The sequence below is a fragment of the Pezoporus wallicus genome, unplaced genomic scaffold (assembly GCF_028554395.1).
Source record: "Pezoporus wallicus isolate ANWC-B61680 ecotype Strahan unplaced genomic scaffold, APGP_CSIRO_Pwel_v1 contig_13335, whole genome shotgun sequence".
NCBI lineage: Eukaryota > Metazoa > Chordata > Aves > Psittaciformes > Psittacidae > Pezoporus > Pezoporus wallicus.
In genome coordinates, this window is record NW_026635628.1 from 1 (window position 1) to 18,221 (window position 18,221).

Sequence of the window (18,221 nt, forward strand, 5' to 3'; positions counted from 1 at the left end):
ACCACTGTTGGGATGCAGGGAATGGGCTGTACCACTATGGGAAAGGGGGGGGGAATGGGCTGTACCACTGTTGGGCGATTGATGAGGTGGGCTGTACCACTGTTGGATGCAGGGAATGGGCTCTACCATTTTTGGGGGGGGATGGATGGGATGGGCTGTACCACTATGGGAATGGAGGGGAAATGGGCTGTACCACTGTTGGGATGCAGGGAATGGGCTGTACGAATGTTGGGGGATAGATGGGATGGGGTGTACCACTATGGGAATGGGGGGGGGGGAATGGGCTGTACCACTGTTGGGGGATGGACGGGATGGGCTGTACCACTGCAATGAAGGGGGGAAATGGGTTGTACCACTGGTGGGGCTGGACGGAATGGGCTGTACCACTACAGGGAAGGGGGGGGGGGGAACGAGCTGTACCCCTGCGGTGTATAGGGAGCGGGCTGTACCACAGGACCCAGCCCTCCCCCGGACGCGCTGCTCCATAGCACCAATTGGGGGGGGGGGGGGCGCCCCCCACCATTTGGGACCCCGCCATGGGGCAGCAGAGCCCCGTGGGGCTCCTTCAGGCCCCGCCACCCCTCGCCCCCCCCCTATGGCCGCCCCAGCCCCTCATTGCGGCGTCCAGCGCCAGCCAAGGGCGCTTCCATCCCCGTCCCGACGGGGTCCCCGTGCCCGGCCCCACGGAGCCAAAGGGGATGGGGAAGCACCGGAGATCCCCGCCCCCCCCCCGGGGGGGTCATTGCGAGGGCACAGACGGGGGGAGGGGGGGACCCGTCCCGACGGGGACCGAAAGGAAGCGAAACATCCCCCCCCTCCCCCCCCCGCTTCCGCTGCACCCCCGCGGGGGAGGAACAAAGAGAGGGGGGAGGGGGGGGGGAGGGGAATTCCCGCTCCCAAAAACCCCGGAAATTCCCCCAAAACAGCGCCCCACGGGGGGGGGAGGGGGATCCGCATCCATGGGGGGTGATGGGCGCTGGAAGGAGCAGGATGCAGATGGAAAAACGCCGCTTTAATACAACCCTTTGGGGGGGCACAGGGGGGAAAAGGGGGGTTGGGGATGGGGATTGGGGGGGGGAGGATATGGGGTGACCCCAGCGGACCGGCCGCGATCCCCCCCCCTTTCTATGCGCCAGCACATGGGAAGAGAATGGAGCAGGGTCCATGGAGGGGGGGGGACAACACACAGGGATGGGGATTGGGATTGGGGGACACCCCCCCCCAGCGCTGGGAGCAGCCAATGGGGAAGCAGATTTGCCCATTGGTGCTGTGGGGCCCGTTGGACCGAGCGGCATTCCCGAGGGATCAAGGTGCAATGGTTCCATCCATCCGTACCTAAGGATAACCCCCCCGCCATCATCCTCATCATCATCATCCTCATCATCCTCATCATCATCCTCATCATCCTCATCATCATCATCCTCATCATCCTCATCATCATCATCCTCATCATCCTCATCATCATCATCCTCATCATCATCATCCTCATCATCATCATCCTCATCATCCTCATCATCCTCATCCTCATCATCCTCATCGTACTGCGGCACCCATCGGGGCGCCGATGCCCTTAGACCGATGTGGTGCAGTCGCGGGTGATGGGCGCCGTGGGGCAGGGGTGGTCGGGGCTGCAGCGGTCCAGGGATGCGGAGGAGCGGGCGCAGCGTCGTCGTCGTCGTCGCCGATGGCCGCAGCACAGCAGGCGCAGGAGCTCGCGGCGCATGTCCTTGCTGCGCAGCGTGTAGATGACGGGGTTGGCGGCCGAGTTGAGCGTGGCGAAGGCGAAGAAGTAATGGGCCTTGTAGAGCACGCGGCAGCGCTGCGCCGCGCAGGCGGCGTCCACCAAGAGGATGACGAAGGCCGGGAGCCAGCAGACGACGAAGGCGCCCAGGACGATGGTGACGGTCTTGAGCAAGGCCAAGGTCTGCGCGGCGGCGATGTCGGCGTGGCTGGAGCGCGCCACGCAGTAGATGCGGCCGTAGAGGCCGGCGATGGCGGCGAGGATGAGGGTGAAGATGGTGATGACGAAGAGGAGGTAGCGCTTGGAGTAGAGGGGCAGCACGGAGGAGCAGTCGCGCAGGTCGCTCAGGCAGTTCCAACCCATGATGGGCAAGGCGCCGACGGCGGCGGCCACCAGCCAGCAGGCGCCGATGAGCAGCACCATGCGGCAGCTCGCGCCGCCGCCGTACACCTTGACTTTGGTGAGGGCAACGTGGCGCTCGATGGCGATGGCCAAGAGGCTGAAGACCGAGGCGGCCAAGGTGGCGAAGGCCGTGCCCTCGCGCACGAACCACTGCACCGGCGTCAGCGTGAAGGTGGCCGAGCCCGAGAGGAGGATGTTGGCCATGAAGGCCAACCCGGCCAGCAGGTCCGAGAAGGCCAAGTTGCCGATGAAGATGTACATGGCGGAGTGGAGCTTGGTGTTGCGGCACACGGAGATCAGCACCAGAAGGTTCTGGAGCACGATGAAGCAGCAGAGGGCGAGGATGAGGAGGGAGGGCCCCCAGCGGGAGGGGCTGGCCCACGCCTCGCCCCCCCCCCTTTGGTGTAGTTGTAGTGCTCCCGGATCTTGGCTGGGTTGAAGTAGTCCTTGTAGATGCTGCCCATGGTTGGTCCCCGCGGCGCCGGCGCGGTGACCTCAGCGGTGCCGGGACATGGTGCGACGGAGACCTGCGGGGAGGGAGAAGGGATGGGATGGGGTGGATGGGAAAGGATGGGATGCATGGGATGGGATGGGATGGGGTGGGATACATGGGATGGGATGGCATGGGATGGAGAGGATGGGGTGGATGGGATGGAGGGGATGGGGTGGGATGGGATGAGATGGATGGGATGGGGTGGATGGGATGGGGTGGGATGGGATGGGATGGGATGGGGTGGGATACATGGGATGGGATGGCATGGGATGGAGAGGATGGGGTGGATGGGATGGAGGGGATGGGGTGGGATGGGATGAGATGGAGGGGATGGGGTGGATGGGATGGGGTGGGATGGGATGCATGGGATGGGATGGGATGGGGTGCGATGGATGGGATGGGATGAATGGGGTGGGGTGCGGCAGATGGGAGGGATGGGATGGATTAGATGGCTTGGGATGGGATGGATGGGATAGGATGGGATGGGATAGGATGGATGGGATGAGATGGATTGGAATGGATAGGATGCATGGGATGGGATGCATAGGATGGGATGGATGGAGGGGGTGGGATGGGATGGATGGGATGGGATAGGATCATGGGATGAGATGGATTGGAATGGATAGGATGCATGGGATGGGATGGGATGGGATAGGATGCATGGGATGGGATGCATGGGATGGGATGGGATGGGATGGGATAGGATGCATGGGATGGGATGGATGGGATGAGATGGATTGGATGGGATGCATGGGATGGGATGGGATGCATGGGATGGGTGGGATGGGATGGGATGGAGGGGATGGGATGGGATGGGATGGGATGCATGGGATGGATGGGATGGGTGGGATGGGATGGATTGGATGGGATGCATGGGATGGGTGGGATGGGATGGATGGAGGGGATGGGATGGGATGGGATGGGATGCATGGGATGGATGGGATGGGTGGGATGGGATGGATTGGATGGGATGCATGGGATGGGTGGGATGGATTGGATGGGATGCATGGGATGGGATAGGATGCATGGGATGGGTGGGATGGGATGGATGGAGGGGATGGGATGGGATGGGATGGGATGGGATGGATGGAGGGGATGGGATGGGATGGGATGGGATGGGATGGATGGAGGGGATGGGATGGGATCTCCCCCAGGGTGCCTGCCCCGTGCAGAGCGGGTGGGATGGGGGCCCCACATCCCCAGGAGCCGCCCCACCGTGGTCCTGGGGGCACAGGGACCATCCTGCCCCCGCCATGGGGACACCTGGGGGGGGGGGGGGGGGGCCCCCAGCGGCTTCCTGGAGGGGGGAAGAGCCGGACCCCCCCATCCCGGTGAGGGGAATGATGGGGGGGGGGGGCACCGTGCACCCCCCATGAGGGGCAGGGCACAAGGAGAGGGGGCCCCAACATCTGCCCGGACCGGGGGTACCCCCAGGGCCCCCTTGGGGATGGGGGCATCCGGTACCGGGACCCCCGAGGGGAGGAGGAAGAGGAAGAAGAGGGGAGGAAGGAGCCCCCCGGGGCTGCCCCGGTACCGTCCGGTGCCGATCCCGTCCCGGTTCAGGATCCCGGTGCCCTCCCGGTCACGTCCTGGTTCTGATGCCGGTCCTGGTGCTGATCCCGTCTCGATCCCAGTTCAGGATCCCGGTCCCAATCCCGTCCTCGTTCTGATCCCAGTCCCGGTCCCGATTCAGGATCCCGGTGCCCTCCCTGTCCCGGTCTCGGTGCCGATCCCGATCCTGTCCCGATCCTGGTTCAGGATCCCGGTGCCCTCCCGGTCTCGGTGCCAATCCCAATCCAGTCCCGATCCCGGTTCAGGATCCCGGTGCCCTCCCGCTCCCGGTCTCGGTGCCGATCCCGATCCTGTCCCGATCCCGGTTCAGGATCCCGGTGCCCTCCCGGTCCCGGTCTCGGTGCCGATCCCGCTCCCGTCCCAGTGCCGATCTCGTCCCGATCCCGGTTCAGGATCCCGGTGCCTCTCCCGGTGCCCTCCCGGTCCCAGTCCCGATCCCGATCCCGTCCCGGTGCCGCTCCCGGTGCTGATCCCGGTCCCGATCCCGTCTCGGTCCCGTCCCGGTTCCGATCTCGTCCCGGTCCCGATCCCGATCCCGTCCCGGTGCCGCTCCCGGTCCCGATCCCGTCCCGGTTCCGATCCCGCTCCCGCCGCCGCCCGAACCCTCCCGCGCAGCCGCGCCCGGTGCCCCGGGCCCCGCCTCCGGCCACCCCCCCCCCCCCCCCCGCCGCCGCCGCCGCCCCGGGACCCCCCTGCCCGGCCCCGGGAGGAGCCACGGGAGGGGACGGGGGCGGCGGGAGACGGGAACGGGAACGGGAGCGGGAGCGGGAGCGGGAGCGGGAACGGGAACGGGAGCGGGAGCGGGAACGGGAACGGGAACGGGAACGGGAACGGGAACGGGAACGGGAACGGGAGCGGGAACGGGAGCGGGAACGGGAACGGGAGCGGGAACGGGAACGGGAACGGGAGCGGGAACGGGAACGGGAACGGGAACGGGAGCGGGAGCGGGAGCGGGAGCGGGAACGGGAACGGGAACGGGGGGGCACCGGGATCGGCACCGGGATCCTGAACCGGGACGGGATTGGATCGGGATCAGCACCGAGACCGGGACTGGGAGGGCACCGGGATCCTGAACCAGGATCGAGACCGGATCGGGATCAGCACCGGGATCGGCACCGGGATCCTGAACCGGGATCGGGACTGGATCGGGATCGGCACCGAGACCGGGACCGGGAGGGCACCGGGATCCTGAACCGGGACGGGATTGGCACCAAGACCGGGACCGGGAGGGCACCGGGATCGGCATCGGGATCCTGAACCGGGATCGGGATCAGCACCGGGACCGGGACCGGGAGGGCACCGGGATCCTGAACCGGGATCGGGATGGGATCGGGATCAGCACCGGGATCAGCACCGGGATCCTGAACCGGGATCGGGATCAGCACCGGGACCGGGATCCTGAACCGGGACGGGACTGGATCGGGATCGGCACCGAGACCGGGACCGGGAGGGCACCGGGATCCTGAACCGGGACGGGATTGGCACCAAGACCGGGACCGGGAGGGCACCGAGATCGGCATCGGGATCCTGAACAGGGATCGGGATCAGCACCGGGACCAGGACCGGGAGGGCACCGGGATCCTGAACCGGGATCGGGACGAGATCAGCACTGGGACAGGACCAGGATTGGCACCGGGATCCTGAAATGGGATTGGGACTGGATCGGGATCAGCACCAAGACCGGGACCGGGAGGCCACCGGGATCCTAAATGGGAACAGAACCGGGATCAGCACCGGGATCCTGAACGGGAACAGAGCCAGGATCTGCCCTGGGATCGGCACTGGAATGCAACCGGGATCTGCCCTGGGTTCGGTACCGGGATCGGAACCGGGATTCTGAACGGGAACGGAGCCGGGATCTGCCCTGGGATCAGCACTGGAATGGAACCGGGATCCTGGACGGGAACAGAACCAGGATCAGCACCAGGATCCTGAATGGGAACGGAGCTGGGATCTGCCCTGGGATCAGCACTGGAATGGAACCGGGATCCTGAATGGGAACAGAACCGGGATCAGCACCGGGATCCTGAATGGGAACGGATCTGGGATCTGCCCTGGGATCAGCACTGGAATGGAACTGGGATCCTGAACAGGAACAGAACCAGGAACCACATCAGGATCAGCACCGGGATCTGCCCCTGGATCGGCACTGGAATGGAACCGGGATCCTGGATGGGAACAGAACCGGGAACTGCATCGGGATCAGCACCAGGATCCTGAATGGGAACGGAACTGGGATCTGCCCTGGCATCCTGAACGGGAATGGTACCGGGAACCGTACCAAGAACTGTACCTGGATCGGCACCGGGAATGGAACTGGGATCCTGAACCGGGATCCTGAACAGGAATGGCACTGGGATCAGCACCAGGATCCTGAATGGGAATGGAACCAGGAACTGCATCGGGATCAGCACCAGGATCCTGAATGGGAACGGAACTGGGATCTGCCCTGGCATCCTGAACAAGGATGGTACCGGGAACCGCATCGGGATCGGCACCAGGAATGGAACTGGGATCGGGATTGGCACCGGGATCCTGAACAGGAACAGAACCGGGATCTGCCCTGGGATTGGCACTGGGAATGGAACTGGGATCCTGAACTGGAATCCTGAATGGGAACGGAACCAGGAACCGCACTGGGATCCTGAACCAGGACTGGCACCGAGACTGGCATCGGAATCTGCCCCTGGATCCTGAACGGGAACAGAGCCGGGATCTGCCCTGGGATCGGCACCGGGAATGGAACCGGGATCCTGAACAGGACTGGCACCGGCATCCTGCACCGAGAACCACACCGGGATCTGCATCGGGATCCTCAATGGGAATGGAACCGGGATCTGCACTGGGATCAGCACCGGGAATGGAACCAGGATCCTGAACAGGACTGGCACCGGCATCCTGCACCGAGAACCACACCGGGATCTGCATCGGGATCCTCAATGGGAATGGAACCGGGATCTGCACTGGGATCCTCCCCTGGGATCCTGCCCCCGGATCCTGCTCCAGACCCCACACCGGGATCTTGCCCCACCTCCCACTTGGGATCGTGCCCTGGGATCCAGCTCCAGGATCCCAGCCCTTGGATCCTCCCCTTGGATCCCTCCCCTTGGATCCCATCCCTGGATGCTCCCCTTGGATGCTCCCCTCAGATCCCATCCCTGGATGCTCCCCTTGGATGCTCCCCTTGGATCCCATCCCTGGATCCTCCCCTTGGATCCTCCCCTTGGATCCCATCCCTGGATCCCATCCCTGGATCCCTCCCCTTGGATCCCATCCCTGGATCCTCCCCTCGGATCCCATCCCTGGATCCCATCCCTGGATCCCATCCCTTGGATCCCATCCCTGGATCCCATCCCTGGATCCTCCTCTTGGATCCTCCCCTCGGATCCCATCCCTGGATCCTCCCTTTGGATCCCATCCCTTGGATCCCTTTGGATCCCATCCCTTGGATCCCATCCCTTGGATCCTCCCTTTGGATCCCATCCCTTGGATCCCATCCCTGGATCCCCCCCACCCCCCCCGCTCCCCAGGCCCCTGTTGGGGGGGGATGGGGGGTGGGGGAGGTGCAGCCGTGCCCCCGTTCCCGGAATATCCCCACGGAACAAATTGGATCAGGCGGGAGCAGCCGGGGCTTAACGGCAGCGGGGGCGGGGCGGGGGGGCGGGGCTGCGGGCGGCGCAGGGACCCTGGGGCGCACCCAGTGGGTGCCGGGACCCCCCCTTAGAGACCCAATGGGTGCTGGGACCCCCTTAGAGACCCAATGGGTGCCAGGACCCTGTTGCGCACCCAATGGGTGCCAGGACCCCCCCATTACACATCCAGATGGGTGCTGGGACCCCCCCCCCTTAGAGACCCTGTGGGTGCTGGGACCCCCCTTACACATCCGGATGGGTGCTGGGACCCCCCTTAGAGACCCAATGGGTGCCAGGACCCTGGGGTGCACCCAGTGGGTGCCAGGACCCCCCTTAGAGACCCAATGGGTGCCAGGACCCCCCTTACACATCCGGATGGGTGCTGGGACCCCCCTTAGAGACCCAATGGGTACCAGGACCCTGGGGTGCACCCAATGGGTGCCAGGACCCCCTTTAAACATCCAGATGGGTACCAGGACCCCCCTTACACATCCGGATGGGGACCAGGACCCCATTTGTGCACCCAATGGGTGCCAGGACCCCCCTTACACATCCGGATGGGTGCCAGGACCCCCCCCCTTACAAACCCAATGGGTGCCAGGACCCTGTTGCACACCCAATGGGTGCCAGGACCCAGTTCCGCACCCAGTGGGTGCCAGGACCCCATTTGTGCACCCAATGGGTGCCAGGACCCCCCTTAGAGACCCACTGTGTGCCAGGCCCCCCCCTTACACATCCGGATGGGTGCCAGGACCCCCCTTTTACAAACCCAATGGGTGCCAGGAGCCCCCATACACATCCGGATGGGTGCCAGGACCCCCCCTTACAACCCAATGGGTGCCAGGACCCCCCTTTTACAAACCCAATGGGTGCCAGGACCCCCCCTGACAACCCAATGGGTGCCAGGACCCCCCCTTACAACCCAATGGGTGCCAGGACCCCCCCTTACAACCCAATGGGTGCCAGGACCCCCCCTTAAAACCCAATGGGTGCCAGGATCCCCCCCTTACAACTCAATGGGTGCCAGGACCCCCCCCTTAAAACCCAATGGGTGCCAGGATCCCCCCCTTACAACTCAATGGGTGCCAGGACCCCCCCTTACAACCCAATGGGTGCCAGGACCCCCCCTTACAACCCAATGGGTGCCAGGACCCCGCTGTGGGTGATGCTCCCCCCACATCCATTCAACACCTCCCATCCCGGGGGGGGGGGGGGGGCGGTTCCATGGGGCCGCCCCCTCGGGGCCCCTCCAGCTGCCGACCAGATGTTGATGGGGGGGGGGCACCCTGACCCCCCCCCCCCCCCCCGGTGTCACCAATGGGACACCCCGAGTCCCACCCCCAATGGGTGCCCGCAATGGGATGGGGGGAGCGGGATGGAGCTTGGGGGGGGGGGGGGGATTTAAAGGGATGGGGGGGGGGGGTGGGATTTAAGGGGGTGGGGGAGGGGGAAATCGGGGTCTTACCGGTAGGGCCCCGGTGCCGGTGCTTGTGGGGCTTCTGCCTCCAACCGGTTGTACCATGTGTGGGGCGGGGGGGGGGGGAGCGGGGGAGGGCGGAGCGGCCGCGGCCCCGTGTCCCGCCCCATAGAGGTGGAAGGGGGGGAGGCTCGTGTGTGTGTGCCCGCCCCATAAGTAGGGGGTGCCCCATAGGGACAACGACATCATGGGGAGGGGGAGGGGGGTTCAGTGTGTGTCCCCCCCCCTCCCAAACGTGGGGTCCCCCCCCAAATCCTCAATGGGAGGATGGAGCTGGAGCCTTCATCCCATTCATGGGAAGGATTTGGGGGGTGGGGGGGGAAATCCCCCTCCCCCCCCCCCCCCCCAAATCCCATTTTCACCCCTGAAAACATTTCCAGGATTTTCCATGGGGGGAGGGGAAGCTCCCCCCTCCCCCCCCCCTCCCCCAATGAGGAACCTTGGGAAAAGGGGGGGGAGGGGTCGCAGCGCCCCAAAGGGGGGATTTAATTGGAAGCAGGCGCCGGGATGGGGGAAGGGGAGGGGCGGGAAGGGGGGAGGGGCTCCTGCACCACCCCCACCCCCCCCTCCCCCCACCGCCTCCAGGCCTGGGACGGAGCCAAAGGGAATTGGGGGGGGGGGGGGGGAACGATTCCAGATGGGAAGAGGGGGAAGGGCCCCTCCCCCCCCCCCCCCCCCCCCCCAGTGCTTGCGGGAGCTCGGGATCCAATCGGATCCAACCGGGATCCAATCAGGATCCATTCGGGATCCAACTGGGATCCAATCAGGTTCCAACTGGGATCCAATCAGGATCCAACTGGGATCCAATCAGGTTCCAATCGGGATCCAATCAGGATCCAATAAGGTTCCAATCGAGATCCATTCAGGATCCAGGTGGGATCCAATCAGGTTTCAATCAGGACCCAATCAGCTTCCAACCGGGATCCAATCAGGATCAAATCGGGATCCAATCAGATTCCAACCGGGATCCATTCAGGATCCATTTGGGATCCATTCAGGTTCCAACCGGGATCCAATCAGAATCCAATCACGTTCCAGCCAGGATCCAATCAGGATCCATTTGGGATCCATTCAGGATCCAATCAGGTTTCAATCAGGATCCAATCAGGATCCAGCCAGGATGCAATCAGGATCCATTTGGGATCCAATCAGGATGCATTCAGGTTCCAACCAGGATCCAATCAGGATCCATCTGGGATCCAATCAGGTTCCAATCAGGTTCCAGCTGGGATCCAATCAGGATCCACTCGGGATCCATTCAGGATCCAACCAGGATCCAATCAGGTTCCAATCAGGATCCAGCTGGCATCCAATCAGGATCCAATCACATTCCAGCCAGGATCCAATCAGGATCCATTCAGGATCCAACCAGGATCCAATCAGGTTCCAGCCGAGATCCAATCAGGTTCCAGCTGGGATCCAATCAGGATCCAACCAGGATCCAATCAGGTTCCAGCCGGGATCCCATCAGGTTCCAGCTGGGATCCAACCAGGATCCAATCAGGTTCCAGCCGGGATCCAATCAGGATCCAGCTGGCATCCAATCAGGATCCAATCACATTCCAGCCAGGATCCAATCAGGATCCAATCAGGTTCCAGCTGGGATCCAATCAGGATCCAACCAGGTTCCAGCTGGGATCCAATCAGGATCCAATCAGGATCCAATCAGGTTCCAGCCAGGATCCAATCAGGATCCAATCAGGATCCAATCAGGTTCCAGCCAGGATCCAATCAGGATCCAATCAGGTTCCAGCTGGGATCCAATCAGGATCCAATCAGGATCCAATCAGGTTCCAGCCAGGATCCAATCAGGATCCAATCAGGATCCAATCAGGTTCCAGCCAGGATCCAATCAGGATCCAATCAGGTTCCAGCTGGGATCCAATCAGGATCCAATCAGGATCCAATCAGGTTCCAGCCGGGATCCCATCAGGTTCCAGCCAGGATCCAATCAGGATCCAATCAGGTTCCAGCTGGGATCCAATCAGGATCCAATCAGGATCCAATCAGGTTCCAGCCAGGATCCAATCAGGATCCAATCAGGATCCAATCAGGTTCCAGCCAGGATCCAATCAGGATCCAATCAGGTTCCAGCTGGGATCCAATCAGGATCCAATCAGGATCCAATCAGGTTCCAGCCAGGATCCAATCAGGATCCAATCAGGATCCAATCAGGTTCCAGCCAGGATCCAATCAGGATCCAATCAGGTTCCAGCTGGGATCCAATCAGGATCCAATCAGGATCCAATCAGGTTCCAGCCAGGATCCAATCAGGATCCAATCAGGTTCCAGCTGGGATCCAATCAGGATCCAATCAGGATCCAATCAGGTTCCAGCCAGGATCCAATCAGGATCCAATCAGGATCCAATCAGGTTCCAGCCAGGATCCAATCAGGATCCAATCAGGTTCCAGCCGGGATCCAATCAGGATCCAGCTGGCATCCAATCAGGATCCAATCACATTCCAGCCAGGATCCAATCAGGTTCCAGCTGGGATCCAATCAGGATCCACACCGCTCTGTGTGTGTCCCCCCCCTCTTCCCATTGGCAAACGGGGGCACCCCCATCTCGGAGCCCCTCCCCCAAAGGCTGGGGGGGGGGGAGGGGCGGGTGTCCCCTCCCCCCCTCCCCCATTCCCGATGTGGCTGCATCCAATGGGAACGGGAATGGGGGAGGGGCGGGGCCCAAAGGGAACCGGGATCGGGATCGGGATCGGGATCGGGATCGGGATCGGGATCGGGATCGGGATCGGGATCGGGCCCCGCTCCGCTTCCCCCCTCCCCTCCCCCCCGTCCTCTCCCGCCTTTCCCCCACTTCCGCCGGAAGTCCCCGCCGACGTCATCACCGCGCGCCATGCTCCTCACCGGGGGGGCCCGCGCGGCCGCCGCCGCCCTCAGGGGCCTGGGACGGGGCCGGGGAGCGGGGGTGAGAACGGGGGGGGGAGGGGGGGGGAACGGGGGGGGGGAAGGGACCGGGATCGGGGGGGGGCAGGGAAAGGGACAGGGACCGGGGGGGGGGAGGGGAAGGGACCGGGAACGGGGGGGGGGCGGGGCCGGGAACCGGGAGGGGGGGGGGGGGGGGAGGGGCCGGGAACCGGGATCGGGGGGGGGCAGGGAAAGGGACCGGGATCGGGGGGGGGGAGGGGCCGGGAACCGGGATCGGGGGGGGGAGGGGAGGGGAAGGGACCGGGAACGGGGGGGGGAGGGGCCGGGAATTGGGACCGGGGGGGGGGGGGGGGGAGGAGCCGCGACACGGGAGGGGGGGGGAGGGGTCGGTACCGGGATCGGGGGGGGGATGGGGGGCGAAGAGGGGCCGGGAACCGGGATTGGGGGGGGGAGGGGCCGGGCCCGGGAGTCCCCCCCCATGGCCGCTCTCCTTTAGGCCCTGTCCATGAGCACCGGGCCCCCCGCCCCTGAGAGAAGCTGTGGTCCCCATTGTCCCCATTCCCACCACCCCATCACCCCCATTCCCATCACCCCTATCCCCCCATCCCCCCCATTATCCCCTTGTCCCCATTACCCCCCATTGCTCCCATAGCCCCATAGAGAAGCTGTTGTCCCCATTGCCCCCATCACCCCCATTCCCCCATGGACCCCATCACCCCCGTTCCCCCCATCACCCCCATTCCCCCATCACCCCATTGCCCCCCCTTACCCCCATTCCCCCATCACCCCCATTACCCCCATTGACCCCCATCACCCCCATTCCCCCCATGACCCCCATCACCCCCATTCCCCCCATGACCCCCATCACCCCATTCCCCCCATTCCCCCATCCCTCCCATTCCCCCATTCCCCCTTCCCCCATCCCCCCCCCCATCACCCCCATTCCCCCCATGGCCCCCATTCCCCCCATGGCCCCCATTGACCCCCATCCCCCCATTCCCCCCATCCCCCCATCACCCCCACCCCCCCCCCATGACCCCCATCCCCCATCCCCCCCCTCCCATCCCCCCGCACCCCATCCCCACCCCATCCCCACACCCCCCCATCCCCCCCATTCCCCCATCCCCCCCATTCCCCCATTCCCCCATCCCCCCATTTCCCCCCCTCCCCCAACCCCCACCCTCCTCCCACCCCCCATCCCCCCCCCCCTCCCCCTTTCCCCCCATCCCCCCTCCCCGATCCCCCCCCCGGGGGTGTCCCCCCCCCATCCCCCATCCCCCCATCCCCCCTCCCTCTATCCCCCCATTCCCCCCCTCCCCCATCCCCCACCCCCCCCCCCCCATCATCCCCCCATCCCCCCATCCCCCCTCCCCCCAATCCCCCCCCCCTCTCCCCATCCCCCCCTCTATAACCCCCATACTGGGGGTGTCCCCCCATCCCCCCCTCCCTCCCCCCCAAATATCCCCCCTCTCCCCTCTCCCCCCTCTATAACCCCCATCCTGGGGGTGTCCCCCCCTCCCCCCCTCCCTCCCCCCCAAATAAGGGGGACCCCCCCCATCACCCCCTCTATAACCCCCATATTGGGGGTGTCCCCCCATCCCCTCCTCCCTCCCCCCCAAATAAGGGGGGCTCTCCCCATCACCCCCTCTATAACCCCCATACTGGGGGTGTCCCCCCATCCCCCCCTCCCTGACCCCCAAATAAGAAGTCCCCCCATCACCCCCTCTATAACCCCCATATTGGGGGTGTCCCCCCATCCCCCCCTCCCTGACCCCCAAGTAAGGGGGGCTCTCCCCATCACCCCCCCCTCTTCCCCCAAATGGGGGTGTCCCCATCCCCTCCTCCTCACCTGGTGCCGGGCCGGTGCCGCCGCCGCCGCCCCCCCGGTGGCGGTCGGGGTCCCCCCCCCCGCTGCCGCCGCCCGCTGCCGCAGGTGCCGGTTCTCCCGGGCCAGGCGCTGGAGCTGCCCCTCGAGCTGCGCGATTCGGCGGCGCTGCGAGGCCAGGAGGTGCCGCTGGCTCGCGATGATGCGGTTCAGCTCCAGCAGGTACTCGACGGCGCGGTCCGGGGGGTCCGAGCCCCCCCCCACGGACGGGGGAGGGGGGGACGAGCCCCCGCCGCCCCCCGCGCCCTCCATGCCCCTTGGTTGTGATGGGGGGGGGTTGTGTGTGTGTGTGGGGGGGGGGGGTGGGGTGTGGGAAGAACTAAAGGGGATTGTGAGGGGGGCAAAAAGGGGGGGGACAAAGGGGGGGGGACAAAGAGGGGTTTGGGGGGGATAAAGATGAGAAAGAGGGGTGGGGGGGCATAAGGGGGGTGTGGGGGGGATAAAAACGGGTGGGGGGGCATAAAGGGGGGTGTGGGGGGGATAAAGGGGGGTTTGGGGGGGATAAAGGGGTTTGGGGGGGCAGAAAGGGGGGTGTGGGGGGGATAAAGAGGGGTTTGGGGGGGATAAAGGGGGGGCAGAAAGGGGGGTGGGGGGGATAAAGGGGGGTTTGGGGGGATAAGGGGGGTGTGGGGGGGATAAAGAGGGGTTTGGGGGGGCAGAAAGGGGGGTTTGGGGGGATAAAGTGGGGTTTAGGGGGGCATAAAGGGGGGTTTGGGGGGATAAAGGGGGGTGTGGGGGGGATAAAGAGGGGTTTGGGGGGATAAAGAGGGGTGTGGGGGGGAGAAAGGGGGGTTTGGGGGGGAGAAAGGAGGTTGGGGGGGAGAAGGGGTTTGGGGGACACAAAGGGGGGGACAAAGAGGGGTTTGGGGGGGACAAAGGGGTTTGGGGGGCATAAAGAGGGGTTTGGGGGGGAGAAAGGAGGGTTTGGGGGGGCATAAAGGGTTTGGTAGGGACAAAGGGGGTTTGGGGGGGAGAAAGGGGGTTGGGGGGACAGAAAGAGGGGTTTGGGGGGGGAGAAAGGGGGTTTGGGGGGAGAAAGGGGGGGGACGACAAAGGGGGGGGCACAAAGGGGGGGGGCCACAAGGGGGGCCACAAAGAGGGGTTTGGGGGGGCACAAAGGGGGGCTTGGGGGGGCATAAAGGGGGGGTTTGGGGGGGGATAAAGGGGGGGCATAAAGGGGGGTTTGGGGGGGATAAAGAGGGGTGGGGGGGCATAAAGGGGGGTGTGGGGGGGATAAAGGGGGGGCTGGGGGGGACAAGGGGGGTTTGGGGGGGATAAAGGGGGGTTTGGGGGGGATAAAGAGGGATGGGGGGCAGAAAGGGGGGTTTAGGGGGAGAAAGTGGGGTTTAGGGGGGCATAAAGGGGGGTTTGGGGGGATAAAGGGGAGGGTGGGGGGGATAAAGGGGGGTGGGGGGGCAGAAAGGGGGGTCGGGGGGGGAGAAAGGGGGGGGGGGTAAAGGGGGGTGGGGGGGGATAAGGGGTTTGGGGGGCAGAGGGGTTTGGGGGGCAGAAGGGGGTTTGGGGGGATAAAGGGGGGTTTGGGGGGGCATAAAGGGGGGTTGAGGGGGATAAAGGGGGGGGTGGGGGGGATAAAGGGGGGTTTGGGGGGGCATAAAGGGGGGTTTGGGGGGATAAAGGGGGGAGGGAGGGGGATAAAGGGGGGTGGGGGGCAGAAAGGAGGGTTTGGGGGGCACAAAGAGGGGTTCGGGGGGGACAAAGAGGGGTGTGGGGGCAGAAAGGGGGTTTGGGGGATATAAAGGGGGGTGTGGGGGGGACAAAGAGGGGTTTGGGGGGAGAAAGGGGGGTTTGGGGTGGACAAAGGGGGATTTGGGGGGCACAAAAAGGGGTTTGGGGTGCACAGAGGGGCTCAAGGCAGGGGAAGGGGGGGTCTGGAGATGGAGAGGTTTTGGGGTGCAATAGGGGGACAGATCTGGGGGGCGGGGGGGGTCCCCCAGAGTGGGGAGGGGGGCAGGGATCTCACAAGGGCCCCATTCCTGTGTCCCTGTGCCCCCCATGTCCCTGTGCCCCCCATGCCCCCCCATGTCCCTGTGCCCCCCATGTCCCCCCATCTTCCTATGCCCCCCATGTCCCTATGTCCCCCCCATGTCCCTGTGCCCCCCATGTCCCTTTGCTCCCCCCATGCCCTTGTGCCTCCCATGTCCCCCCATGTCCCTATGCCCTTCATGTCCCTTTGCCCCCCCCATCTCCCCATGCCCCTGCCATGTCCCTGTGCCCCCCATGTCCCTATGTCCCCCCATGTCCCTGTGCCCCCCACATCACCCTGTGCCCCCCATGTCCCCATGCCCCCCCCATGTCCCTATGTGCCCCCCATGTACCCCCATGTCCCCCCATGTCCCCCCCATGTTCCTTTGCCCCCCCATCTCCCCATGCCCCCCCATGTCCCTGCCCCCCCATCTCCCCCTCCCCCTTCCCCCCCCAATGTCCCTATGTCCCCCCCATGTCCCTGTGCCCCCCATGTCCCCATGTCCCCCCCATCTCCCCATGTCCCCCCATGTCCCTGTGCCCCCCATCTCCCCATGTCCCCCCCATGTCCCTGTGCCCCCCATGTCCCCCCATGTCCCCCCCATGTCCCCCCCATCCCCCCATGTCCCCCCATGTTCCTTTGCCCCCCCATGTCCCTGCCCCCCATCTCCCCTTTCCCCCCCCCCGTCCCCATATCCCCCCCCCCCCCTCAGAGCTACGCCAAGGTCCGGACCCGCGCCGAGGTGCGGGGGGGGGGCCGCAAGCCCTGGAGGCAAAAGGGGTCGGGGCGGGCCCGGCACGGGAGCATCCGGTCCCCGCTGTGGAGGGGGGGTGAGCGGGGGGGGGACAATGGGGGGACACGGGGATGGGGGGCACAATGGGGGGGGCATGGGGATGGGGGGGGCATGGGGATGGGGGGCACAATGGGGGGGCATGGGGATGGGGGGCGCAATTGGGGGGCACAATGGGGGGCACAAAGGGGGGGACACAATGGGGGGGCATGGGGATGGGGGGGCATGGGGATGGGGGGCACAATGGGGAGGGCATGGGGATGGGGGGCACAAAGGGGGGGACACAATGGGGGGGCATGGGGATGGGGGACAATGGGGATGGGGGGCACAAAGGGGGGGGACACAATGGGGGGGCAATGGGGGGCACAATGGGGGGACATGGGGATGGGGGCACAAAGGGGGGGACACAATGGGGGGGGATGGGGTGCACAATGGGGGGGGGACACAATGGGGGGGGCATGGGGATGGGGGGCGCAATGGGGGGGGCACAATGGGGGGGCACAATGGGGGGCACAATGGGGGGGACAAAGGGGGGGACACAATGGGGGGGCATGGGGATGGGGTGCACAAAGGGGGGGACACAATGGGGGGGCATGGGGATGGGGGGGCATGGGGATGGGGGGCACAATGGGGAGGGCATGGGGATGGGGGGCACAATGGGGGGGACACAATGGGGGGGCATGGGGATGGGGGGCACAATGGGGAGGGCATGGGGATGGGGGGCGCAATTGGGGGGCACAAAGGGGGGGACACAATGGGGGGGCATGGGGATGGGGTGCACAAAGGGGGGGACACAATGGGGGGGACACGGGGATGGGGTGCACAAAGGGGGGGACACAATGGGGGGGGCATGGGGATGGGGGGCACAATGGGGGGGCATGGGGATGGGGGGCGCAATTGGGCACAATGGGGGGCACAAAGGGGGGGACACAATGGGGGGGCATGGGGATGTGGGGGACATGGGGATGGGGGGCACAATGGGGGGGCATGGGGATGGGGGGCACAATGGGGGGACACGGGGATGGGGGGCACAAAGGGGGGGCACAATGGGGGGGCATGGGGATGGGGGGCACAATGGGGGGGACACGGGGATGGGGGGCACAAAGGGGGGGGCACGGGGATGGGGGGCACAATGGGGGGGACACAATGGGGGGGACGTGGGGGGAGCATGGATATGGGGGCGTGGATATGGGGGGGCACGGGGGGGGACACGGGGATGGGGAGCACAATGGGGGGGGGCATGGATATGGGGGGGCACAGGGATGGGAGGGATATGGATAAGAGATGGGATATGGGAATGGGGGGCATGGATATGGGGGGGTGCACGGACATGGGGGGTCCCATGGACATGGGGGTCCCA

General features: G+C 65.4%; 1 protein-coding gene across 1 annotated transcript; it reads right to left on the reverse strand.

Moving 5' to 3' along the window:
• Window positions 1–1,570: 1,570 nt before the first annotated feature.
• On the reverse strand, window positions 1,571–2,607 carry LOC130592678 (sphingosine 1-phosphate receptor 2-like). Its single transcript, XM_057397174.1, is given in 2 exon segments — window positions 1,571–2,539; window positions 2,542–2,607. Coding segments are annotated over 2 exon segments (1,035 nt in total).
• Between the last annotated feature and the right edge of the window lie 15,614 nt (window positions 2,608–18,221).